Below are 26,129 nucleotides of genomic sequence, written 5' to 3' on the forward strand. Positions count from 1 at the left end.
AACATGAGATGTGAATGGAGGAAACAATGGTGAAGGAAAAGTGCAGAATCCATTCATCTAAAGTTTTGCATAAAGGATGTTTGAAATTTTTTAAAAAGAAAGAAAAACAAGATTTGAAGTAAAAATATATCCAGTTTAAAGCATTTAAACAGATCAGCCTAGTCATCCAAGTTAGCAAGTTTCCATAGTTGCATGTTACGTGCCACAGCTTTTTAAAATTCTGCTGCCTGGACATCACCTCCAATTATCACCTGTATTATGCTGAAACATTAGTGGAAACAGCAGCCATTACCACTGGCACTCACATCATGCACAGTCATTGTTGTAGAGAGTGAACCTTTACCTTATATACCTCATACCACCCCAGTATGAGTTCACTCACTTCTCCATTTGACTGAATGTGTAAACAGAGATATGAACACCTTTTATCCAGCTACTGAAAGGCTTTTTCTCCCTCCACGTGTTTTGGAACTGAAACGGAGCAACATGAACCACCACACTGTAAGAAATGCATATTCACGCTGTGTAAACCCGTCAAGCAGGATACGGTTCAAAGGTCTTTAGTAAACAAACGGAGGTGCAGTCCCAAAACATTTGAAGGTTAAGGCTTGTTCACTGTTTTATTTCCCCACATACAGTATTAATCTGATCTTGAATTACAACACTTTTTTTGTTCCACTTTACATTTCTGTGTCATCTACTGAAGTAAAAATCAAGTTTTGTAAAAATTAAATGTAGATGTGTTTTTACACATTTTAACTTAATAAAAAAAGATTCTATTTTCAGGACAACACATAAAAAACATTTTCAAAATGTGAAAATCAAAAAATATGAATCATTTCATTATGACTGCTTTTAAATAGAGTCTTTAAATCTTTTTTTAATGGATATGCAAAACTGGGACAATTAGGATTTCCACATTTGTCCACAGATGTGTTTTCCCTACTAGAAATACACAGTGTGGTTTAAGCTGCCTGGAGAAAGCGTGCGGGAGGCAGCCTTCATGATGTCCACTTAATGCAGTTTGCGGTTTGCATATGGCACAATTTGACATCACATGGACTTTGTGCTAGGCACCTGGTAGATTAAAGACCGTCTGATCCAACTGTGTTAGACCTTTGTGTTCTCACAAGCACCTCTTTAGGTCAGTCCTATGAAAGTCTTCAGCTTTAGAGTTACTGGTTCTCTTTTAGTGGTCAGCTGTGGTTTGGGTTTTCCTTTTGCTTCTCTCTGAAAAATATTTGGATCAAAAATGTTTTTTCAAGCTCACCCACCACTCTTTAATTAGAAAACACAAGTATGTGACGAACCTTAGCTCCACACACTCAGCTTTTATTTAACTTGCTTCTTACATCTGATGGCAGTTGATCCAGCAGGTTATCTTCTACTATCAGCCCACTCAGCAGGGGACAGTCCCCTATCTCCTGAGGTAAGTACTCCAGACGGTTTCCTTTAATATCCAGCCGGACCAGCTGGGCAAGGTTGGCTACTTTTGAGCTGAGGTGTGAAAGGCGGTTGTTACCAAGAATCAGCGTTTTTAGCCTTTTACAGGAGAACAGCTCTTCTGGCACTGTCTCTAAGGAGTTGAAAGCTGCGGAGAAGAACTGCAGGCTCTGCAGGATGTTCACTTCAGAAGGGAGCGAAGTGAGTTGATTGTGAGAGATGTCAAGGTGCCGGAGTTTGGTGCAGTAGAAGAGCCGAGAGGGAAGCTTTCCTAGCTTGTTCCAGCTAATGTCCAGTGTCTCCAAGGTATGCAGCTTAGATATATGTTCAGGGATGTATGAGATTTTATTGTGCCATAGCCGAAGTGTCACTAAATGCCTGCAGTGCTGTAAGCTCAGGATCTCCTCCACAGTAGTGAGTTTGTTTTCCTTCAGGTCCAGCTCCTGCAGATTGCTCAGGCTGAAGACAGCACTTGGGATGCGCTCCAACTCACAGCCCACTAATTCCAGTGAAACTAAGTTGGTTAACTTCTTCAGGATGCTTAAAGCCTGGACCCTGACACTTTCATTGTAGATACGCAAGCGCTGCAACTGGAACGCAACATCTCCTATGCTGGAGGGGATCTTTGTAAGTTTGGAGCGAAAAGTGAGGACCCTCAAAGCTCTAAGCTCTTTAAAGGAATCCAGAATGGGACTTTTGGACACCTCGTTGGTTAAAGGACCTTCCAGGTGGAGCTCTTCCAGGCAGTGTAAGGTGTACATCCACACAGGAACCTCTTCTAAATGCTCAAAGGTTAGATATAGAATCTTTAAATGTTCTCTCAGGTGGTTTAGGGCAGCAACTTGGAGCTTTGCGGGGCAGTAGACCATTGATAACTCCTGGAGAGACTCTAGCTTTGCTATACTAGCCGGTATGGTGACATTCTTCATCTGCTCGAGTTTGAGTGATTCCAGTTCGGGAATTTCAAAAACGGTTTCTGGAAGCCCTGGTAACATTAACAGGTGTAGCTCTAGACGGTTTCTGGTGTTCCTGGCTAGACGCGTGCGCAACTTTTTGTCAGTCCACTCGTAGTTTAGATTAAGCTGATGGAGGCGGCTCTCGCTGACTTCGGAAAGAAAGACAGCAAACCTTTTAGAATAAAGAGCATCATATTGGTCCACAAGATGCAGGAGGAAGGCAAAATCATTCTTCACATCAGGTATGTCATTAATTCCGGTCTCCAGTCTGACCTGCTCAAAGTAGTACTCCTTTAGAGGTCGATGGAAAAGCCAGTAGAGGGTATAGATACGCAGAAGTCCAAATACGGCCACAAAGCAGATATAGCAGTAGGCAAGCTTGGAGAAAAGATGTGCTTTGTTGTGGTTACAGCAATAGATATCAAAACCAGTCAGCTCAGGCGGAACCAAACACTGCACAACTATCTCAATGTTAGGTACCAGCAATGCGGTGTAAATAATAATCAAAAGAAAATGGATGACCTTTACTGACGTTTGCAGAACGTACATGTGGTACAAAATGTCTTTTTCCTCCACATGAGTTCGGAGCTTCTTCACCTTTTCAAATAGAGCTTTGGCTTGCTCTCCTTCCTTCTTATCCAACAAAGAGAGGGTAGACTTCGGTTCTGCACTTTTCTTTTCTTGATTAGACTTAACAGAGCAGGAGCGAAGAAGGCCCACAGTCTCCTCCTCATCGATTTGTCCTTCTGTGGAGCCTTTAGTCATAGTGTTCCTCCTCCAGTTGACTAGCTTCTCCTCGCCTCTTTCCTCAGAAACTTCACTCAGGGCTCTTGTGGTCCAGGGTGAGTCAAAGCACTTGTCAAGAATGTTGACAAAGAGATCAATTTTAGAAGATGTCCCAGGAAACTTGAACCAGAAGCTGCTTGTTACCATGAAGATTATGGTGTGGATAACCACGAGGTACGGAAAGTACTTTGCATACCAGTGAACAGACCTCTCATAGCAATAGTTGTTGACGAACACGTATTGATGAATGTCCAGATTGTTCTTCCGCCCAAACACCTCCACTATGATGGGGCTCGCCGGGGTCACCAGTGTGTTCTGCAACTTCTCATTGTCCCCATAACTGCTGATGTTGCTGCAGTCAATTGCTTTTGGTGTTGGACTGGTGAAGTGGCTTGGCAGGCATGCAATCTTGTCTTGGGTGAGCTATAAAAAAAAAAGAACATAATAATATCGTGATAAAAACAAAGCTCGGTTCACTTGTTGGTACTCAAGTATTTCTGACTGGAGAACAGCAAGGCCTAAACTAATCCGCTCGTTCTCACTCTCAGGCGTAACATAGTCACGATTTGTCAAATCCCGAGGAGTTCCTGAGGAAGGCGAAAGGTGACCTTCCACATTCTTATGCTACGTGCCAGGTTATGGATGAAATCTAGCAGAATGATGCTCCCGCGGTAATACACGTTCCAGCCATGTATTCCAGCCCTAACCCTAACTCTATCCCTAACCTCAACCAGCATGTTAGATAGTGTTTTCCAAAGTGATTTAAGTAAAACAAACGCACACGTGTAGATTCATTCCAAACGGTTCTCATGTTTCCTCATTTTTCTGATCTTGTAATATAGGGACGTGATGGGTTCCCGGAAGTGTAATATACTGACAATTTATCACTTAGTGTATAATGCTACGCTTTGGGAGTGATGAACTAACAGGTTTCACCTTGCGCGTAAAGCCTAAATGCACAAGCTAAAAACTGCAGATGATAAAATCAGATAGGGGTTTAAAAATACACGAAATCCTCCGCCCTTTGATGCGTCATCAAACAGACGAGCAACAATCAGAAACTGGCTTATACTTTCCAAGCCATGACATCAGACATGACACTACTTGGAGGGATGATCCATTCCACCTCTTCATTTCAGAGTAAAAGTCACTATTAACATGCTGCTGTAGGAAAGCAAGCAAAATCCATCACCAAAGCAGAAGATTCCACTGTAGTGGAATATTTTCTTTATTGTTTTTTAATTAACGAGATTTTGTGCTGCTGCAGAGGTTAATGAGCACAGCGTGTCTAACAGCACTAAGTGAAAGGGAGATTTAATTCTGCCATTTCTATTTTTACATTTAATTGGATTACCTATGTCTGAAGAAGAAATCACAACACTAAAATCCACAATTAGAAAGTGCTTCGCAGTCTGGATAAAAACAGATGAAAGAATAAAAGTACATATTTATACTTACAAACACACAGTCTTTCATTCATTCCTACATACACACTTATGTATACACATATGAGAAGAACAAAAGGCCAAAAATAATTAATGGCTTTATTTATGGCCTTTTGTTATGAGTATTGACTAGTTTTTTGTTAGCAGCCTAGCTGCTGTATTCTAGGCCAATGGTAGACGGGCTAAAGCAGACTGAGAAATGCATGTGAAAAGTGAGTTAGTTATAACTAACTACAAACTACTATGTACTATGTACAAATATTTCTTCATTACTGGTAGATTTTTAAGATATTTCGTAAATGAAAGAAACCAGACTGGATAAACTTTGAGTTGTGAAAATTTTGGTCGAAAATAGCAGATGATTTAATATTTTTAATTTAAAATTAAATGTGTGTGTTACACCATCCTTGTAAAGGTGGTGGTTATATGTTTAATTGCTTGGTTGAAATCCATAATTACTTTATAAATGTTACACTGACAGAAGTAATAAATAATAAATATTCTAATGAGTGTCAGACTATAGAGAACCCCTTTGGTTGCTGAATTATTTTCACACATTCAGTTTCGCCAAACAGACTGTGTAGATGGTGCAGCAATTCAGACAGCTTTGTGACCAATTCTTTTCATGAATGCGTCCCCTGTAATGCCCATTTGTTGTTGGTGTCTACGCTTAAACAACAATTTAGTACAATTAGAGGAATAAACTGATGCTTCTGCTCTGAAAAACACAACAGTTAGAAAATCTGCAGTAAACAAGTTGTGATATTTGTATGTTATTATATCTGATTAGCGCTGACTACACTGTAGTCCCTTTGCTTTACTTTGGTGCTATTTTAATGTGACACAGAAATGATATTCATGTGATGAGAGACACACATTAAGCAGCCAGTTTGTGATCTGAATGTGCACAAAGTGGGTCAGGAGAAACAAGTTCTTTCAGCTGTAGTGCATGCATTTTTGCGTGACTGGGTGGCCAGATAATGCAGGAATTATCATGGCATCTACAATGAGACAGACAAGGTCAGCGATGACTTGGTTTTACTTTTTGAAAACTTATGGACACAAAGTGTAGACACCTTACCTGCAAAGTGCATCCAAAGACTCCAATCATGAGCATAGCAATGCACAGATACTCTGTGAAAACATCCCACCATGGCTTCAGGACCCTATACTTCGAGCTGGGCTCTGTGCCGAGGGATCTGAATTCACCCACTGGGATCATCCTGGCTGCTGCTCCACACTGATGAAAGGAGACGAAAGGAAAGGAACGAGTGGATTTGAGCAATGAAGCTGGAACAGGCTTTCAATGCAGAGAAGTCTCCAGAGAAAATCTTGTCAAAGGTTTTAAAGTTACATGACACAAAGAACACACATGAGCTTTGGCTGTTTATTGACCTTGAATGAATGGACGCTCCTCCTGCGCTCAAAGGGGGATTCAAACAGGATGAACTAGTCTGACAACAAAGAGAGTCTCTCTCTCTCTGGAAAGAATGGAAACAATTTTGTGTCCTGAAGCCCACCTTAATAGATAAACTGAGAAAGAAGGACAGAAGCTCCACTGTTTTATAACAATACTACTGCATCAAGACGAGATAAATAGCCTGTTCATTTGTGATGTGAGCTGTGCGCATTTGTGCACACACAGGTAACCAAATACAAATCATTGCAGCAGACTTCTGTCTGGCTAATTTCTTCTTAACATCGCTGCTTGTGTTAAATTTGAGGTAAAAGTGGCGTTTCTTGCGGCGTTGTCTTCATTTAACAGCGCAGGTAATTCGTGAACTTCCAAAGCTACTTCCTAAATCAAACGAGTATAACCTCGAGAACTTATCTCCCATTAAGTTTCCACTGAAGTTTGAAATTATCTCAGAAGTTTCACCCAACAGAGTAAAACAGAAGCAAGCGTCAGCAAGATTAATTTTACATACCTGCGCGCACACAGGATCCTCTGGTGTCCGGTGGCAGTGGCCAGAGTTTTTTCATCACTTTCAGAGGCGCTCACCGGTGTGAAGCTCGCGAGAAACCACGCGGCACAAACAAGCGAGGCTTTCAAAATAAAACCACTGTCAGCGAGCATGTTCAACGCATGTGAGCGCTGACTTTACAGAGGCACACTTCAAGTAATCTATACGTAGTTAATGTGATTACTGCAATTAGTGTATATTTGCGCCCCTAGCAATAATTTAAAATGAGGCTTTATATGAAATTAACCCATAAGACTCCAGACCCATTTTTACTTTCAGGAAAACTAGGAGAGAGTGAATGCTAAAACTTGAACAGAAGATTTCTTCAATGTGTAGAAGGTGAGTTAATAGATCAAAGTGTATAAGCGGACATTTCTTCACCTAACAATCAACAACCCATAAACCCATCAGAATGCAAGCACGTGGTCTGTTATCGTATGACTTTCAAATGATAAGAAGGCATGGTTATTAAATAATGCTCCTGGTCTCACGCAAGACAAAGCAGGAACAGCCTCCTTATTTTTCAGCCACACCTCGATTAGTGTTGCGTAACCTTGACATTTTTGTAAACTCATGCTGTGGTAATATTCGGGAGAAGAAGGGAAGAGAGGAAGTTACCGCAGTGACTTTCTTTCCGCCCAAACTGAATCACAAAGTTATCATCCTCCTGTGTTTGACGTGCATTTCTTATTACAATCTGACGTCGGGTGTTAAGCAGAAAAGTTTAGAGGACTATTAACTGCTTAAATTTCCATCTGCAATATTTGAAAGATATTTTCTTCCAACGAGAAACTGATGACGCAACTGTATATCTTCAAAGATTCTTTTTTAAGTCTGTGTTTTTTAGGCCTGTGTTTGCCAAGTCTTAATACTCTTGTAAGCCCACACAATACTTCTCGGTAGTGTAAACAGTGGTCTACCTTATCCACCTGCTGGGTTTAGCCAGGAAATTAGATGTGTTGGGAGGTATCATGGGTGGTCGGTAAATGACATACCTGCTTTTGACTCACTGAAAAACACACTAGAAAGATCATAAAAATGAGACTTTGCACACTAGTATCTACACGCACACTTTATTAGGTGCATCTTGCTCATACTGGGCTGAAGCTCTTTTTGCCATGTCCTAATCCTTCATGGCATAGATTCAAAAACATTACTCAGGCATTTGGGTCCTTATTGATCACACCTTCACTGTCAGCTGCACGTCCATGATATGAATCTCCGGTTCCACCACATTCCAAAGATGCCTTATTAGATTGAGGTCTGGTGACTGCCGAGGCCATCAGAGAATTGCAAACTCATTGTCATTTTCAGGAAACTGGTTTGAGACTATTTAAGCTCAACATCCTACAGGTTATTCCACTAAAATCAGGATAATGTCGAAAATGGGTACACTTTGGTCATTAAGAGATGGACATGGTCAGAAAGAACGCATGGGTAGGATGTGGAGTTTAAATGATGCTCAGTTGGGGCTCAAAGTATACACTTCACCATCACGAGCAGCCTGAACATAAATAGAAAGCAGGATTGCTTGCTTACATGAGATTCTGACCCCACCACACAAATTTTGCAGCAGAAATTAAGAATCATCAGAGCAAGAGAGGAGAAATGATGTGGGTTTCTGCTCTTGTTCCCATCTGCTTCAACATTTCGCCTCTACTAAAGATACTCTTCTGCATATCTTGGTTGTAACAAGTGCTAAATTAGTTACTGCATCAACAAGTGTTTTTTCCTGCTAATTTGACATTTCCTCTTTTTTGCTGTATTCCGTGTAAACGCTAAAGGTGGTTGTGTTGGGGGATATCCCAGCACATCTGCAGTTTCTAAAAAAAACTCGCCTGGCCCCAACAGCCACACCACATTCAGAGTCACTTAGAATCATCTTGATGACATTCACTTTGAACTTCAATAGGCCACGCAGACCATGTGTTCATGCCCGAATGTAGTGGGACGCTGACACGTGATCGTATGATTAGATAGTTGCATTAATAAGTAGTTAATCAGATGTACCTATCAAAGTGGTCAGGGAGCATCCATCTTTAGCAAAAAGCGTAAATTGGTAACTTTATTTTAGGGTAAATGTAGAAATAAAATACAAGAAGATATGAAGGCGCATTAGCTCCCTCTAGTGGCCACTAGTGATTTGAAAACAGCACAAATGAACGTAACATCAAGAATAAAAAACAGGAAAAAAAACAAACAAAACACACACAACCCAGCAACTATCAGAACTAAAATTATTACATGACTACAGCAGTGCAATAAACACATTTTAATTAACAGTGCATTACTGTACAGGGTAGGTCTTGCTTGGGGGGAGAAATGTACAAAGCAGATGCTTTTAAATATTTTCATCTCTAATCCAAACACTGGACAGGGGGGGAAAGGTCCCTTTCAAGGTGAAGCGTCGGTTTCTCTTTTTTTGTTTTATTTTTTTTGCGTTTTTTTTAAACAAACATCCAAAATCTGCATTAACAGGCATTCCTAGTTTGTTACAATGCATGCTAGTTATTAAAACACTACACCAGAGTCCAATTTAATACAAAGCTGATGTCAGTTTAGAGGAAGAAGAAAAATCACAAAGGACCTGAACAAATAAATAAAAAAGTGAGCTCTGAATTCCTGTACAAGACTTTGTAGAATATCAATGTACAAAACATCACTTAAAAACATTTGTAGCTTAAACCGCTGTTACAAATACATTTTTTAAGCAAGTTTCCCCCCCCCCCCCCTTTTTTTTTTTTAATCATTAGTATACAATATTTGAACACGAATGCACAAACATGGTCATTTGTGTCTGAGGTCTCAAGGATGTGAAAATCCAAAAAAAATTGTTTACTGCGCGCGGGAGGGTCTCATTTCTGTCTGCAAATAGTGAGATGTTTCAATTCAGGCCGTTTAAATGCTACAGTATTGATTCCTCTAAACACAGCCTAAACTAATTTCTTCATTCTGTTGGCGCTTTGCACACCGATCCCACTGGACGACAATCGTGGAGCCCGAGAAGAAGCATCGCTCAGTATTTTACTAAAGTTTCACATTTTATGCAATCAGTTAAAGAACACATTTGTTACTATGCAGACTCTTGTATCAACACTTGAATTTGTCACAGTGGGCCTCATGCAAGAACCACTTGCTTAAAGCAGATCCTTTCTACCATAATCTGAGATGACAATTTATACAATTTGGCAGGTGCATGCACATTTTCCCCCACACCCGTACAGCTGCATAATGACTGCAGTTGAAGGAACAGAAACTCAGCTGCCAGTTTATGATTATACACACTTAACTAGATGTAATGCTCTATAATATGACATCCTGCAATAAATCCTACCTTCATGAAGGTTGTAATTTCTGATTAAGTGGTTCCATAAAAAGGTGGTGATTCTGTGGAAGTGTTATGCACCAAAGTGACAGGCGTTTATTATTTTGCCCCAGTAAGATCACTAAAAGGCAACAAAACAGTAGAAACCCACTGTGAAAGCTGGATTTACTGCAGGACTGCTAGTTTTAGCCGTGCCTACCAAAATAAACCTGCAGCAGAGCCTCAGGTAGTCATGTAAGAAAGGCCAAAGTATTTCTTCTTGGAATCTAACAGCACACGTCATGGTTGGTGTTGCAGGCGAGGGATCACACCAACACCAAATGCCTCGCACAGGCCGTTTGTTCTTGGATTTAAAACTGGAACCACCTTGCCAGCTTGCTTGAAAACCCTCTTTTATATCACAGGTATATTCTTGTGTGTGATCCAGTAATCCAAAATGTTCTTGAAAATATTTAAGGTGGGATAAGAGCTCTGGAGCTGCAGAATCTGTCTTCAGCTTAGATCAACAACAACCGATTTAAATATCTTCCGCGTGCCTTCACAGGCGTCATACAGGATGTCCACTTTAAATAAAAATAGATTATTTGCAAAAAAATGAGTTCTAAACAGATGGTGAGTTTAAACATGTACATTACTACTAAAAATAACAGCAAATAACTGTCATATACAATAAACAGGAGGGAAATAATGGTTCCTGTGCTATATCAAAAACCTGTTACTACACAGTTTTTTTGGACTGCTAGTACTGGATATATCCAACATCAGGAGCTTAAATTCTTCTTCTTTATTTATTTATGTATTCTTTTTTAATGTGCAGATTGTGATTTTGTAAAGAACTATTGGACTGAATTAAGATGGTCTGTATAAGCACGTCAAACAAGCTCTTGCATGAGGCCCACTGTACGATCTTCATCTTGTGGCTCTCTGGGTTAACACTAATTTCCACACAGTGACTCAGCCTGTGCCTTCCCACATAAGCACCTCAGGAGAATATACCGACATAGTGATAATGCCCACAGGCATTGTAATGGCACTTTGATTGCTGCACACACACACACACACACACGCACACGCACACGCTACGTTTTGTTTACATAATCGATCGCTTGAAGTATTTCCTTCACCTATCAGATTTAGTTTGCTCTTTAAATGCAATAAAGAGCCCCTGATGACTCATCGGGCCAGTAAAGTGACCTTTTTACTATGGAGCCCTTTACTTGAACTTTACAAATGATGATCTAGCTGAGGGCTTCAAATGCCGCGTTGGAGCACAAAGCTAGACTGTCTGGATCTTATAACGATACTCAATTTAAAGGACCAGTTTTCACAGGTCAGTTTTGAGATGCGTGTCAGTGTGTGGATCGGGTCCTGCTCAGATCTTCGCGTGCATTTGCCGAAGGGTCGGCCTTGCCACTGGTTCTTCCACCGTCACATGCCTGACACTGCAATAAATCCTTTTGGCAGGGCTCCATGGTGACAGCCACTCCCACGCCGCTGCGGCCTGAAGTCATGTGGGTCACCTCTGACCAAGTGTCCTGCTCTGGGTCGTAACACTCCACACTGTCGAGGAAAGTGCTGCCATCGTAACCTCCTGTAAGCACAGCACAGATCTGAGCTATGGATAACAAACACTAAGTGGAGTGAGTAAATAGGAGTTAGTTATTGCTACTGTGACTCATAAAAACTTAAATATTTACATTTTATAGTCACAAAAACTGAACAAGTTACCCAAGGTTAATCATGCCTTGCAAAATACATCTAAACACTTAACGGTTACACTACAAAGAGTTTTAATACGCAGACACATTAAAAAGAAAGCACACCCTGTTTCTAATTTTGACTTCCTAGGTAAACACAACATCACATGACATATTACACACTCTGGCATTATTTATTTAACACAAACTGAAACGCAGAAGCAGTGTGTGAAAACCAAAAAAACTAAATAAAAACAAACAAACAAACCTGCAAAGACGCAATTGAACAAACCACAAGACAACCGTCCATGGTGGTGAAGGCGTTATGATATGGGCATGTTTTACAGCCACAAGACCAAAGTACTGTTTACCAAAGTATTCTAGAGTCAAGTGTGAGGCCATCTGCCTGACAGCTGAAATTTGGCCAAAACGAGGTCATGCAACAGGCCAATGATCGCGAGAACAGTAGCAAAGCTACTAAAGAATGGCTGAAAAAGTAAACAATGAAGGTGTTGTAATATCCCAAAGTCCAAACCTCAACCTGAATGAAATGCTGTGGTGTGGTGCTCGTGACCTAAATGAGTACTGGCTCACACCCAATGATTGTAAATGTGGGAGGTGAACAAAATAATTGCATTGATATCGGTATAATAATTAAAACATATTTTGTAAATCAAATCGTTGCTTTTTTCTCAGCAGGCTTCTACGAGCTACATTACTCACCCAACACATAGATGCGTCCATGCAGCGCAGTGACTCCCAGAGCACTGCGTCTGTGCCTCATGGAGGCAGCAAAGCTCCACGTATCGGTTTCTACATCATGGCGCTCCACCGTGTTCAGCTGGTTGGTGCCGTCGTATCCGCCCATCACAAAGATCTGATTGCCAAGTGCACACACGCCTAAAAGAAAAGGTCAACTGTTTCATTTATTCAAACTAAATGTGGGCAGACACATGTAAGCACATGCCAGAACTGGCTGAAGAAAAGAGTAACGTCTACGCTACGGTCACAGGTAGCTTTGTTTTGACTGCCATCATAAAAAAAAGAAAAAAAAAAGGAAAAGACAATTAAAACTCCAGGCCAACCATGTATTTAAGGACACACAAAGAAAGGCATACACACTCCCCACATAAGTGTTTTGTTTTTTCTTTAATGCGTTTCTTGATTAAGAAAAATCATTGCCTCTGCCAAGGAGGTTGTGTTTATTTTAACACTTGTGTGAGGGTTGTAAAATGTTACCAATCCATTCAAATTTGGCTTACATCCACCATGATCTTAAAAGGTCAACATAATGATTTATTTGCTTAAAAAAAAAAAAAAAAAAAAAAAAAAAAAGAAGAGAAAAAAAGAAAAAGAAAAGAAAGAATCCTTATAACTTAGAAACTATGATCCTTACAAATAGGGCTGCACGATTAATCGTTAGAAAATCGCAATCTCAATTTATACTTATGTGCGATCTTATTTCCAAATGACAACAATTTAAAAAAAAAAAAAGAAAAAAAAAAAGACGATGACTGTACCGCATTTTGATCCGGGACGTAATCTGCATGAAAACAAGCGCTCACTCTTCCTGCTCAACAAATGACAAGGGCGGAGCCTTATACCACGTGATACAGAAGCTGGCTGCTAAAATTGGCAGGGAAAAAACAACGGAGAGCACGTCAGGGATGACGAGAAAGTGACTGGAGAAAATCCGTCCCGGTCAACCACCCAAACATCAATAATGGGAACCTTATACAGCGCTTCCCTATACCCGTCGAACTCCCGCAGGCACAAAGAAATTACGGAGGCTATTACTTATCACCTGACCAAAGATATGGCTCCCATCAACACTGTGCAAAACGAGGGATTTAGGAAAATGATCAACACCCTAGACAAACGAGTGCCGTCCCGCAACTATTTTTCTATTGTTGCACTACCTGCTCTATACACGCAGTGTCGAGGAACGGTGGAGATGGAATTTCAAGCAGTACAACATTTTGTGGCAACAACAAAATGTGAGACATTTGTTGTTTTTATGTTTATTTATTGTTTTTATGTTCAGTCTCAACTGTTACGAAGTTGATGTGCAGTTAATAAGTGCAATAAATATTTATACTGGAAAAGAAAATCGTGAGAGAATCGTGATCTCAATTCTAAGCCAAAAAAAAAAAAAAAATCGTGATTCTCATTTTATGCAAAATCGTGCAGCCCTACTTACAAATGTGGTGTGTCAACATATATGAAGTACCAGCATAAAGATTTTAATTATCATGTCAAATTTGACCTCTTCAAGGTCAACACACAGATCTGGAGGTCATAGAGCTATTTAAAACATTTAATCATATAAGGTATGATCAATGGAGATTTTAAAGATAAAATTTTCTTTGGACTTCTGACCTATGTTTTTATTGTCAACATTTAATTTCTACTGCACTACAAACATTATTTTTTTTAAGCAAATTGAAAACTAACGAAATCCAAAAAAAAAAAAAAATTAAAAATGAATGAATACAAAACACAATACTAATCCCTTAAAATTTAAATAGTGCCCAAATGGTGAGGTGCTTGGGTGGGGGGATTGTGCTCGGAGTGCTTCTTGTTTATTGACTCTGTGCAGAGACTGACAACATAGCAGATTTTGCCCACTGTAGCAAAGCCAAAATATCTCATGGACACCTTTATCCTATCACACACAGTTTAGAAGATGGATGCTGCCAGAGCAATGACACTCATTGGTTTGGGAAGTCCAGTTTCAAAACCTCAACCTGAGCATTTTTACCGTCTCCATCGGTATGTTTTGAAACCAGAAGTGAGGAGTTATCTCTGGATCTCTGTATGTTTGATTTAGTCTGAGCTGAAACTAGCGATTGAGCCCTAATAAGTCATGAGGAAAGTTCACTGAGATCACAGAAAAAAGTCGCTTAGGGCCATTTTCACTTAGATTTCTATTCAAATGGAAGTCTTTTTACAAACAGATACATGATTTACATGATATCGAAGTTTGACTGACCCACACAATCACTGAATTTCACACAGGTTTCAAGTAACAGCATTTGATTGTTAAAATATGAGAGTTTTTTGGTCACGGTTGACAGGACACGCTGTTCAAAACTGTGGACAGAGCGATAACCAGTGTTGACATGGTCAGACCTGTTACCAGTCGTTAACCCCAGATGCACGTTACAAAACACACCTTCTTCCTTTTATAACTTATCGCAGAAGTTAAAAAAGTAACACAAAACTAAGCTTACCAATTTGACAAAAGGGGCCACAGTCACGCTTCTGTTTATTTTACACCAAAATATGGAAAGTAGTAACAATAAGAGTACTAATAAGCATCCATACATAAAGACTTCCTGCCAAAGTCTTGGGTCTGTTCTCTAGATATGAGTAATAACTGCTGAGGTAACTAGTTTCTTCCCAGAGTCCAGTTGGATTTCACATCTCAAAGCTTGCCAAAAGACGTCAATAAAATGCCTAGATATTTTGGCTTCACTTTTTCCATATACACTCTACTGCAAGATTATTATAGGTTCTGTCTAATTTCTCAATTGTTTTTTCTTTTTTTTTGAGAAATGTTGCTTTTTACCTGAAATCTTTGTTTATTTGCTTTGCCTCACTATTAAGCTGCCCTTGCTGTCTGGTTTAAGTACTGCTTGGGTCTACCTAGCAAAAACAGGAAGGTCTGCAGGGGCAGGAAGTCTTGCAAATCTTTACAAATCACAGGTGGAAAACTGCACGGGCAGTTGTGTAAATTGATTGTTTTTCAGAAACGTTTTTCATCATTAGGAGGCAGCTTTACAATTCCTTCTTACCAGCTCCGGAGCGGACCGTGTTCATCGGAGCCATGGTCTTCCACTCATCCTTCTCAGGGTTGTAGCACTCACAGGAACTGAGCCGGTTGGCCCCGTCGAACCCCCCCACAGCGTAGAGCAGCCGGTTGATGACCGCCACACCCACACCGATACGTCGTGTTAACATCGGGGCTACCAGCTGCCACTGATCCTGTTCTGGATCATACCTGTGGAGAACCAACACAAACTAAGAAGGCTACATAGTTTGAAAAGAAAGTAATTATCGCTATATTTCCGAGCTTTAAATTCCCGTTTTCTTTTTGCCAACTAATAACATTAGTCAGTTTACTTATCGGGTTTCTAAATCGCAAATGTAACCAACTCTTGTAACTAATCATCCCAATGAATGAACCACTGCCAGGAGTCTGCTCCACAGATTCATTAGTTTCATTCCTCAGTATCTGTGGTTAGCCGTTGTGCTACAGTGCGTCATATGTGCTTTCGGATGTTACATGATTGTTCAGACTGGCTGGACATGTTCCTCTTTCACCGAGACTGTGGGCTACCTGCGTAAGATCTTCTATTTTAGGAACAAAGCCAACTTTTGGGTAAAGTTTCTGCCTTGAATTAAAATGTTCGTAATCCCAGTTTTAAATGGGTAGCAGTGAAAAATCTGGGGCAGGTTTATGTCAAGGTTAGTCAGAGCAAGGCCAATACGGCACCTCGGATATTTCTCATGGGACTTGATGGGCTCTCCGCTTCCCTTTTTGTTATTATTTATTAAAATGTATGTTGTTAAGTCACTGTTCATACCCAACACCAGAAAGCACCTAAACAAAGCTGCCGTTTCACAGGTGTGGATTAAAAGCTGCATCCGGCAGGATTATCTCAAGATGTTAAGCAATCTGAGAAAGAATGAGTATTAGTTCTTCTTGATCTGGTCATATAACAATGTTCGTACAAGCATTTCGTGCCAAGCTTAGATTGAGAGAGAAACAAAAGGTGTCTTGTTTCTCTTTTCAATTGTCACTAAGTTTAATATTACAAAAATATTTCCCTGTAGACTCAAACACCCTCACAGCAGCTTTGTGTGATCTAAAAATAAATTGCAGGAAGTAAAATGTTTCCAGGAAGTTACCCGATTACTTCTCTTGACAGACACAACCATAAGCCTTTCATTAAAATGACCTGTGCTGACCACATACTGTAATTGTTACTTAACTATTCAACCAGTAAAAGACTGCTGGTTTTCTTTCTACATTCAAACACACATAATTGATAAAAGAATAAATTCAAAATAGGCAGAATTGGTCTGTGTAATAAAAGTAATACCATCTTCCATTATTAGCCAACTTGACTTACCTTTCCACACTATTATGATGAATGCACCCATGTGATCCACCAACTGCATATACCATGCCATCGATGACCCCGACTCCGATTCGGTTCCTGGGCACGCTCATGGGTGCACACGGCAGCCAGCAGTTGTTCATAGGATTGTAACAGTCTAAAGCGTTTGAGTCCATGTTACCATCAGGCGCGTTGTTTCTTCCACCAACAGCATAGAAAAGCCCACTGATCACACAGGCGGCCAGGCCGCTTCGGGGTACCTGCAGGTCGGCAAGCCTCAGCCAGGTTCCCGTGCAAGGGTTGTAAGCCTCCAGGTAGCTGAGCGACTGACGGAAATAACCCCCTGCTGTGTAGATGAGCTGCGGCACCTTGGGAGTTCTACAAGAAATCACTTTGGTGGGTTTGTGGAGGGTGAGGTCCTGGAAGATCTGAGCCAGGTAGTCTTTACACTGTGGGTCCCAGTCCAGAGACTGAAGCTGGGTCTGCAGGAAGTTGGGGGTGAGGGAATGGCAGCGGACAGCCTGGAGTAAGGCTTGGACGTACGGTCGCCTGTTCTCCCGGTCATATCGCACCCAGGCCACGCATGCCTGGAAGACTTCGGACTCACAGCGCACGTTGAGCTCGTCGCGGCTGATCAGGTTGACCAGCTGGCAGTGGGACAAGTTGAAGAATTCCTCTTGGGTTGCTACCTGGAAAGCAGGAGTACAGATTTAAAGTAACTTTTTATGATACACGTGTTGTTAAAGAATAAAGTACCTGGTGTGAGTAATTACAACAACTGGAAAGATTTTTCAAACAACTGATTAATATTTCTGAGCTAAAAGTTTCCAGACAGCTAATGACAGCTGCATAAGTCCAAAATCCAGACATATATGACTGAATGGAATCTAGACCAGCAGCAAATTCTCATCTAATTTTCTTACCTAAAGTAACTGCTGGATCAATTAAACTGTGCACAGTCTGTTCCAAATACAAACAGATTTATTTTAAATTATGGATCAATCATGTAATCTTTATCAGTTGGTTTTTGCTTATTTTGATCAATTATAACATAACGGTGAGGACAAAACAAACTCTTGCAACAAATAATCTCTTTCTAACAAAGGAAAACTGGTTTCCTACCCTGACAGCCACAATATATTTAAAAAGTCAAATCTCTGGTGAGCAGGCATGTATTGAATATTATACCATTTATAGGTTTAACCTCACAGACAGACATGTGACACGTCTTTGTCATAAGCTGGACCTACCCTTGATCTTATCTCCTTATGAGGGAGAAATATTAACTGTCCTTTCATTTCTTGTACTGTGTTGTATCATCATCTTTTGCAGTCAGTTATGCTTCAGCCACCAGTAAACCCACATAGATACTCACAAGTCATCGTGACTCATAGCTTGAATTCTCTTGGCCTTCTTGTGAAGAGAATTCAAGCTATGAGTCTGCCAGTGGACTCATAGCTTGAACCCACCAGAAGAAACCACAATGCAGCAAGTGAAACATTGTTTACTCAGACCTCAAAACACTTTACACACAGATTTCCTGCCCCAAAAACTTGAACAGATTTGTAGAATGTTTAATTCTTGATATCTAAGTTACAAAATCATTACTTAAGCGCCACAAATTAGGAAAAAACAATTACAAGGAGTGGCTCCAACTTCATGTGCAGCCCAACAATGCAGTTCAGTGATTCTAATGAAAATGCTTTCATTCGAGATGCTATTTAAGCCTTACCTGGCTGAAGTTCATGTAGATGTATTCTCTGGCCTTCTGGTGGAGCTCTGTGCAACCGATCTGCTCTGCAAAGCTGGCAATGCCAATAGCGTTGCTGGGGTCAAGCTGCTGGACGAGGAAATCACAGCAGGCCTTGACCACGCTGTCTATCTGGTACATGACAGCACCATTCATCACATGGATGACACACTTCTCACCCACAGAGATGCTGGCTGTGTAGGCAAACTCTATCAGTCTGTCCATTACCTGAAATGGTGAAAAGACACAACGTAAGGGGTTGGACTGTGGGAGGTCAGTGCACAGATGAGAAAATTAGAGCGAGAGAAGCTGGAGAGAAAAATTATTTAATGCTATGCTAAATTCTGGAAGGAAGGAACCCAGATTAGCATCTCACAAGCTATCACGTCATAGATATTGTTTCGATCACACTCTATGTGAGCTCAGTAAACACCCAACGCAAGTAAAGGAAGTCAAGATAAAACTGTTTAGCCACTGTGCATACCTGTTTTACAGAGAGAGAGCTTACTTTTTAAAAAGGTGGAACTTCAGTCCTGAGTACCATAGAAAAATATTTATGCACTTTTACATATGACTCATAATTACTTTGAACATATTATTTGCTCATGGAAAAAAAGATTAAAAAAAAAAAGAAAAGAGAGAAATGCACTCAATCCATGGGTACACACATTTTCCGAATATAAATTACATGTATTGTAAAAATGTTTTAAGCACTTCAGATAAAGACATTAACAATCATAAAGTGTGATGTAGAAAATGTAAAATCCAAATATGCAGTCATATAGCAACAAGGAGGAGTCCTACAGAGCAACTAAAAAGGGCAGGCATCGTAGCAAACCCTCCAAGATGCTTGGAATAACCCATTTGGTCAATAATCAGTGTGATGTAAGGCTGATATTCATTTAGTTTTGACTTTTAATTGCACTTGTACAAAGATAAATGATAAAGAAAAACAGTGGATGGTGTTATCTATAAAGGTATGATCATCTGAGTATGGTTTTAAAGCAATTCTGACTTTCTGTTTCACTTTAAAGCAGTGCAGGATTTTTGTGGGAGTGGAGCCATTTTTTTCTAACAATGCTGGAAAAGCCCATTGTGGTATACAGCTTGGTTTTAAAGTTACAATTCCCATACTAGAGCTGGGCGATATGAGATTTTTTCATATCACGATATGTTTTTTTCATTTCAGGCGATAACGATATCTATCACGATATAAGCCAAATAACTATATTTGTAAGATTTAAATGTGCCGTTGCTCACAAGTAAAATGTGAAATAATCAGCAGCTTGTTTTTAAATATTTATTTCCCATAATAAGTTCAACAGGGTAGATGTACTTAAGGAACATGACTTTTTCAGATAAATAAAGGCAAATATTGCAAACTACACAAAAGGCAGCCGCTAAAGCGTTTAAGTTTCAAAATAGAACAAATGAAACAGACTAAATTGTCAATTCCACTTAGAAACAAAATATTAATTCTAAAAATAAATCTTAGTTTGTTTTACAGAAGAACAGACAAAACTGACTAACTTTTGTCAATATCAAATAAACTGAGAACTAAAAGGAAATTCTCAATCTCTCCTTGTTGTATAGCTGAGCTTTTCAAACAGTTTTAACAGTTACTTTAGTCTGACAAAAGCCGAATGACGAATTAGCGCTTCCAGTCAGAGACTGAGGCTACGTCCACACGTACACGGGTATTTTTGAAAACTGAGATTTTCCGTTTTCGTTTTAAAAAATAATCCCGTCCACACATAAAGGCAGAAATGAAGGAAAACGCTGCTATGAACATGCCAAAGCAGCAGGTGGCGCTAGATTCCTAACCGTGCAGAAATATTGGCCAATCAGAAGTCTAGAAGCCTCGGTGGGAAAAAGTAAACAAAGCTGCGGCATAGAAGCAGAACCGAGTCGTATGTGTGGAGGGACAGTAACTGTGTGTATATGTAAGCATTTAAACACTGCAGAGAGTAGAATTAACAGTAACAGTATTGTAGAAATTCATTTCACCGAAACAATAACGTGGCGCACAGTGTGACGCATGCACCAGTTTATTGTATTTCCAGACTTGCTTTCGGCACAATTTACAGTGCACGCTACTCTGTTTTTTGTCAGACTTGAAATAGCCGAAATACCTTCCCACTACGGAACTTCTATGGCTCTTCCGTTCGACAATCTCTCCGGCGTTGGAACCATCATCTGTTTTCTCTTCGGTCACGCTCGGTTGATTTTTCTAGTCGGCACACTCATTTCCTCCATTACGCGCTGGCTCCATTACCCGCTGGCTGCTTCCCAAACAAACACACGTGCGGCTTGGCACTTGTGCTGTACGTAACAAGTCACGCGACGTGACGCTGCGGCTGTGATTGGTTCGGCTCTGCGCTACTGAATTTGGATTGGCTGACCTTTTTTTTTTTTTTTTTTTTTTTTTTAAGAGAACAAGAGCGGCGAGGTCTATCGCGATAGCTTAATTTCTCTATCGAGTAAAAGTTATATCGCGATACATATCGTTATCGTTCTATCGCCCAGCTCTATCCCATACATACTGGATTTTCCTTGTAATAATGTGAGGCCGGTTTATGCTGAAAGAGGAGTAACTCGATTCCCATTTAGTTATTCGGAAGTCAACAAATAAACACAATACTACAGCTACATTTAAATGAGTACAAATCAAACAAAACATTCAGGCAAGGATAAAACAGACTAACCTTGGGGTGAATTCCTTCGATGGGCACCAACTCCATACCGCACTCCTTCAGGCCGTTGGTGAACATGGCCCTGAAGACCGGGGACGAGGAGGCCAACACCACCTTGTGAGCCACAAAGTCCACCGCCTCCAGGTCCTTGTAGCGCACGCGTAGCGTGACGTCGCACAGCTGCCGCTCCAGCCGCAGCTCGTTCATGATGGCGAAGGCGGCTGACGTGTGGCTCTCGAGCGTGTAGCTGAAGACGCGGTGACCATTGCGCGTGGACGGAGTCACCAGCGCTTTGTATTCTGTCAAACACTCCGTCATTTCCTACCCTTTCTCCTCCTCTTTGGTCGCCTTCTCAAGAACAGTGGATGGCGTTATGGGGCATCCTTGCACCACATGCAGGCATGGGTCGAAATAAAAGAATTTAATTTGAGGAATTTGGTAGACAGCCAAGCAGAAAGCTCCAGGCCCTCCTGACTTTTCTATGAGTAAAAGAGTTATGTCTGGTTTATAAAAACATGGGGATTTCCTTGCTATGTTCAGTACTTCAGTCCAGCCATTCGCCCCATTATGGCATTACTAGAGCGTTGAATGCAAGGCTGCCACTCATGGCTGCATGTACTAATATATGCTGCAGTTCCAACATAATTAAAATGCCTTGAATTAAGGGTCCCTCTGGTTTTGTTTGAAGGTTAACTTTTCAGAGAAAGAGTTAGAGAATAGCAGGCAAAGTAAGAACTGCTCCAGACTCAGATCAGTTGTTTGTGTTGGCAATACAGTTGCTTTCCTTTCCACTTCTCTATTATTTCAGCAGAAACGTATTAATCATACCCAGCAATATAAACAGTCAGTTTGCAGTACGTCTCTGTTATCTTGTCTTCCTCTGAGCCTTCTAATCAAATATATTTTGACTGCTCAAAAAGTCTTCAATCAAACAACTCAAGAGCTGTGCCAGATTCACAAACTGTGCAGATCAATCTTGCACAGTGATAAAAAAATAAAATAAAATCTATTGCTTTGTTACAAAAAGTAATAATCAAAGCTGTCTTCAAAAGAGCTATTCAGAGTCCGAGACTCTAGGTGAGGCAGTTGAGCCTTTAGGAATGAAGTGGTAGCGGTGTTTCGTTGTTTTCTCTGGAGAAGCCTTCCTTGAGGATGCCCACCTATTTGTTTGTTTACTTACTAAGAAGCAGTTGGTTCAGCTGACAGCTGGGGAGAGAAAGAGAGAGAGCATGTGTTTGTTTCATACTGATAAACTCTGCTTCTCTGCTCGGTCTACATATGTACATCAATGCCTTGCATAGCGAGTGATTCAGCACTATTCTTTACCTATGAACTCATACAACAAAACTTTATCAATGCAGTGACACATAATTCTCTGTCATTCTTCCTCATGCACTCCACTTACAGTCAAGGCTTTGTCTTTGTAACGATGACTATGCAGCTCATTAAAAAAACAAAAAACAAAAACCATCTTCTGCTTTTATGAGTCCCAAACTCTAGTTCTCTCTATCAGTCGCCAATACTGATGCACGGATCCAGTTTTGTTTTGTTTTTTACCCCAGTTCTGATACGACACGATTACCTCAACTCAACATACAATAATAAGGTATGTGTTGGTACTGGGTACCAATCCAGGAACAGTGTTTATTTAATACACTGTATTTGAGTAACGAAAAATACTTATCAGGCTTGATTTAAAACATTGCTTTACTAATTCTGTTTGTAATCCAAGACAATTTAAAAAACAAAGGGAGTACTACAATAGCTGTAAGGGCTTATCCAACAGGTGCTCTTAAGTAGGGCAGATGCAAAGTCAGGCTACGTCCACACTAATGTGTTTTGAAAACGCAGCGTTTTCTCTCCGCTTTGACCTCCCGTCCACACTGAGACGGCGTTTTCCTCAAGAAAAAACGCAGCATTTTGAAAATGCTCTCGAAAACACATACATTTCAAAGAGCTGTCCCGTCGCAGTGTGGACACTCGAAAACGCAGACTTTCTAAAACGATGACGCATTTTAGTCATGTGATGCAGTCATGTGAGCAATTAAACAAAGATAGCCGAGTGCATTATACAGCAGTTGTTTTGATTGCTCTCAACTTTGACAGCCCTAAAAAAGATTAATATCAGTTTGTACATGCTCCGGATAGCTTTTCTTCAAATTCTTTAGTTCTCACTTGCTTTTGCGTGAAAATGACTGAAAATGCTAGTGTGGACGCCGTTTTCAAATCTATCCGGGCTAGTGTGGACGTAGCCTAATGCGTTTTCATTTGTCATGATAGTTTCTCCTTATCTGGCATCGCTTCACACACAGGTAGTGTGCACAGCTGATAAAAGACAGGTTGAAGTGAAACACGCAAAAGAAAAACTGTTGGTGAGGAACTCAAGTGCCTGGAATCCTACCTATTACTTTCAGTACTTTTAAAAGTAAAAAACGTCCACATAGAGAGGCTAACAATATAAGCAAAACAGCAAGTAAGTGTAAGTGAGTGTGTAAGCAGCAGCTAGGGAGTGCTGCTCATTTTGAAGGACAACGCCGTGACTTAAATTAGGCTTTAATTTAACAGGCCAGCATGAGTAAGTGTGCTCTTGCTCTGCCCTGTTGCCAATCCACTGGGGGTTTGAACAGAGGGAACAGTTTGTTCAAACCAACAGCAGAATCCAAGTACATCCATTGCAGCATCTTCCAGACATGTTTAAACCAAATTAGGCTAAGAAAACAAAACAATCTTTTAATCAGAGTCAAGAGGTACTTTTATCGGAGTAATCCAGGAGGAGGAGAGGGCTCTGGCTCTGCAGACTGGCTTACAAACAAATACTTCTACAGGTAATATGTGGGATCAGATCCACTACGTTGAACCCGTTAAGTTGAAAATTTAATGCCTTCATTTTTATTCCAATCCCACTTCTTCTTTTCAGAATATGAACTGCCTGCAACATTGACGTACAATACAAGAAACATGTGGTTAATGTCTGTTTGGAGCCCTCTGATCAGGAAGAGTCTGAATTACTCAGCAACAATGCTGCTGTGAGGGTTCAGTTATATAACAAAGCACCCGTGAGTTGTGTATACACACCAACACAAACACACACGCACACTGATCGTTAAGTGAAGCATTGATAAAAGGACGCAAAACAAAAGGCCAGGTTCTATGACCTTGTAGCTTTCCAATCTGCAAATAGGTTACCGTGTTCTTTGCAATCATTAAAGATTAAGGGGGAAAAAAACCCAAACTCAGTTTGAGAGTTTTTCATCTTACCAACAAATGGGAACACGTCAGTGACCATGATGGAACTCGTCATGAGGAAGTCAGCCAGTTAAGCTCGCTGTAATATGAAACACACCGCGATTCACATTTACTGCTGTGCCTCCCCCCTTCCAGGATTCTGGGTGAAATAGTTTCACAGGAGAACATATTGCCCAACTCGCCCACTTTCCACAGCAGACAGAAACGACTCACTGACAAACAAGCTCTCCAAGTCCCACACTATACCTGCTGCATTTCTCTGACATTTCATCAATAATAAAAACACGTTTTTGGGTATGATGAATGCGACAGGTATAACTGGGTCCAAGCCACTCTAAAGACAGTATCTGTTGTTGAATCAATCAATTGATGAATCAGCTGACAAACACTGCACGTATTATGATAACATTTATTGTTAAGACATTTTATAACCTACACATGTGGGAAATCCTGAAATTTCACATGCCATAAGCCAAATGACTCCTAGCAAACATCTGGAGGGTTTTACTCCTCTAACATGAAAAAACTTGTTCATTACAGGTTCTAGAAGTGCAATTAAACTGTCACTCGACGGTGACACTAAACAAGGAAGTTTCAAGGAGTTGGCAGCAGTAAATCCTTACTAAAGGACGAACTCAAACAGAAACTGAAAATGTCCAGTATACATCTTTAAAAGACGAACGTGAACGATAAACCAGCGATTTATGCTGATGCTGCTAAAAATCTTCCACTGCAACCCTAATCTTGACAAGAAAGTTGGCTCATCAACAGCACAGTAATAAAGATGCACACTCACCCCTGACAGAGACCCCGCACGTCGGTTTGCGTGCCACCCTTCAGGCCTACAGGTCTTGGGTGTCTTACAACAACTGGAGGGACTCTACAAGTTTAACAGTTTGATCTGAGCTACACCTACAGCTGTGTCAGCGATTTTTATTTTATTTTGTGCTACAAAGCCAGCAAACGCAATCGAGCCAGAAGTGAAACAAACACAAGTACAGAGTCCAGCGCGTTTCTCGGGCATTTTGGCAACCAGCTCTCTTCGGTGACTCATCGTGAACTCTTCACCGAGCAAACAGTGGAACTGGATGTACCAAAACATGACCCAGAAGTGAAGCCAGTCCTTTACATAAACCCTGATGGACTTGGATTTCCGCGCCATTTACCTGACATGAAGAGCACACAAAAAGCCACCGTGTGTCCTCTACGAGGATCATTTCTGAGCTTGCGTTTGTAAAACAAAAATAATCCACAGACCTGGCATGCAAAGGTAGAGGAGAGCAAGAAAAATCGGCTGCAGGTTTCTGGTGGGTTTGCAACGACGGTGAACTCAGAAGGTCTCACGATGAAAGAGCCGTAATCCCCATCAAAACAACAAGTCAAACGTTTCGGAAACAGAGCTGACAGCAAAATAGGCTCCTAATAATAGACAGTAGAGTAACGGCTGTGAGCCGAGCTCGTAACAAACGTGCTAACAAAGCGGTATCAAAATATATTCTTGCTAACCCGCCCGCACAAAATCCAGATATGTCCAAACAACTGACATTAATCACTAATGGCTCCTTAAATTTGGAATAACAGAGAATTACCGTAGTCTAGAACAATTCCTCCATCGCGGTCTGCCGAGCCCCGAGCCACACAGAAAGGAGGGGAAAGCTGTAACTCAGCGTGACTAAGCATTGTACCGGCCTCATCTCG

At 40.7% G+C, this 26,129-nt stretch overlaps 2 protein-coding genes across 3 annotated transcripts; both read right to left on the bottom strand.

Moving 5' to 3' along the window:
- Window positions 1-631: 631 nt before the first annotated feature.
- Window positions 632-6,624, bottom strand: LOC146572751 (volume-regulated anion channel subunit LRRC8C). 2 transcript variants are annotated; one of them, XM_085277124.1, is made up of 5 exons: window positions 6,559-6,624; window positions 6,026-6,150; window positions 5,712-5,870; window positions 1,353-3,608; window positions 632-1,230 (listed from the first exon to the last, which is right to left on the bottom strand). In XM_085277124.1, the coding sequence occupies exons 3-5, from the start codon at window positions 5,850-5,852 to the stop codon at window positions 1,141-1,143; spliced, it is 2,487 nt and encodes an 828-aa protein (XP_085133250.1). In that variant the 5' UTR covers window positions 5,853-5,870; window positions 6,026-6,150; window positions 6,559-6,624; the 3' UTR covers window positions 632-1,140. The 2 variants fall into 2 exon arrangements, with proteins under 2 accessions (XP_085133250.1, XP_085133251.1); XM_085277125.1 differs by having other exon boundaries at window positions 632-3,608.
- A 2,227-nt stretch (window positions 6,625-8,851) lies between these two features.
- Window positions 8,852-26,129, bottom strand: keap1b (kelch-like ECH-associated protein 1b). The gene is made up of 7 exons (XM_085277126.1): window positions 26,021-26,129; window positions 21,198-22,391; window positions 18,475-18,720; window positions 16,755-17,431; window positions 15,414-15,619; window positions 12,340-12,516; window positions 8,852-11,510 (listed from the first exon to the last, which is right to left on the bottom strand). The coding sequence occupies exons 2-7, from the start codon at window positions 21,501-21,503 to the stop codon at window positions 11,269-11,271; spliced, it is 1,854 nt and encodes a 617-aa protein (XP_085133252.1). The 5' UTR covers window positions 21,504-22,391; window positions 26,021-26,129; the 3' UTR covers window positions 8,852-11,268.

The sequence above is a fragment of the Mchenga conophoros genome, linkage group LG6 (genome assembly GCF_057382185.1).
Source record: "Mchenga conophoros isolate Kocher_MC1m ecotype Shallow Benthic linkage group LG6, M_conophoros_male_GT1.1, whole genome shotgun sequence".
Lineage (NCBI taxonomy): Eukaryota > Metazoa > Chordata > Actinopteri > Cichliformes > Cichlidae > Mchenga > Mchenga conophoros.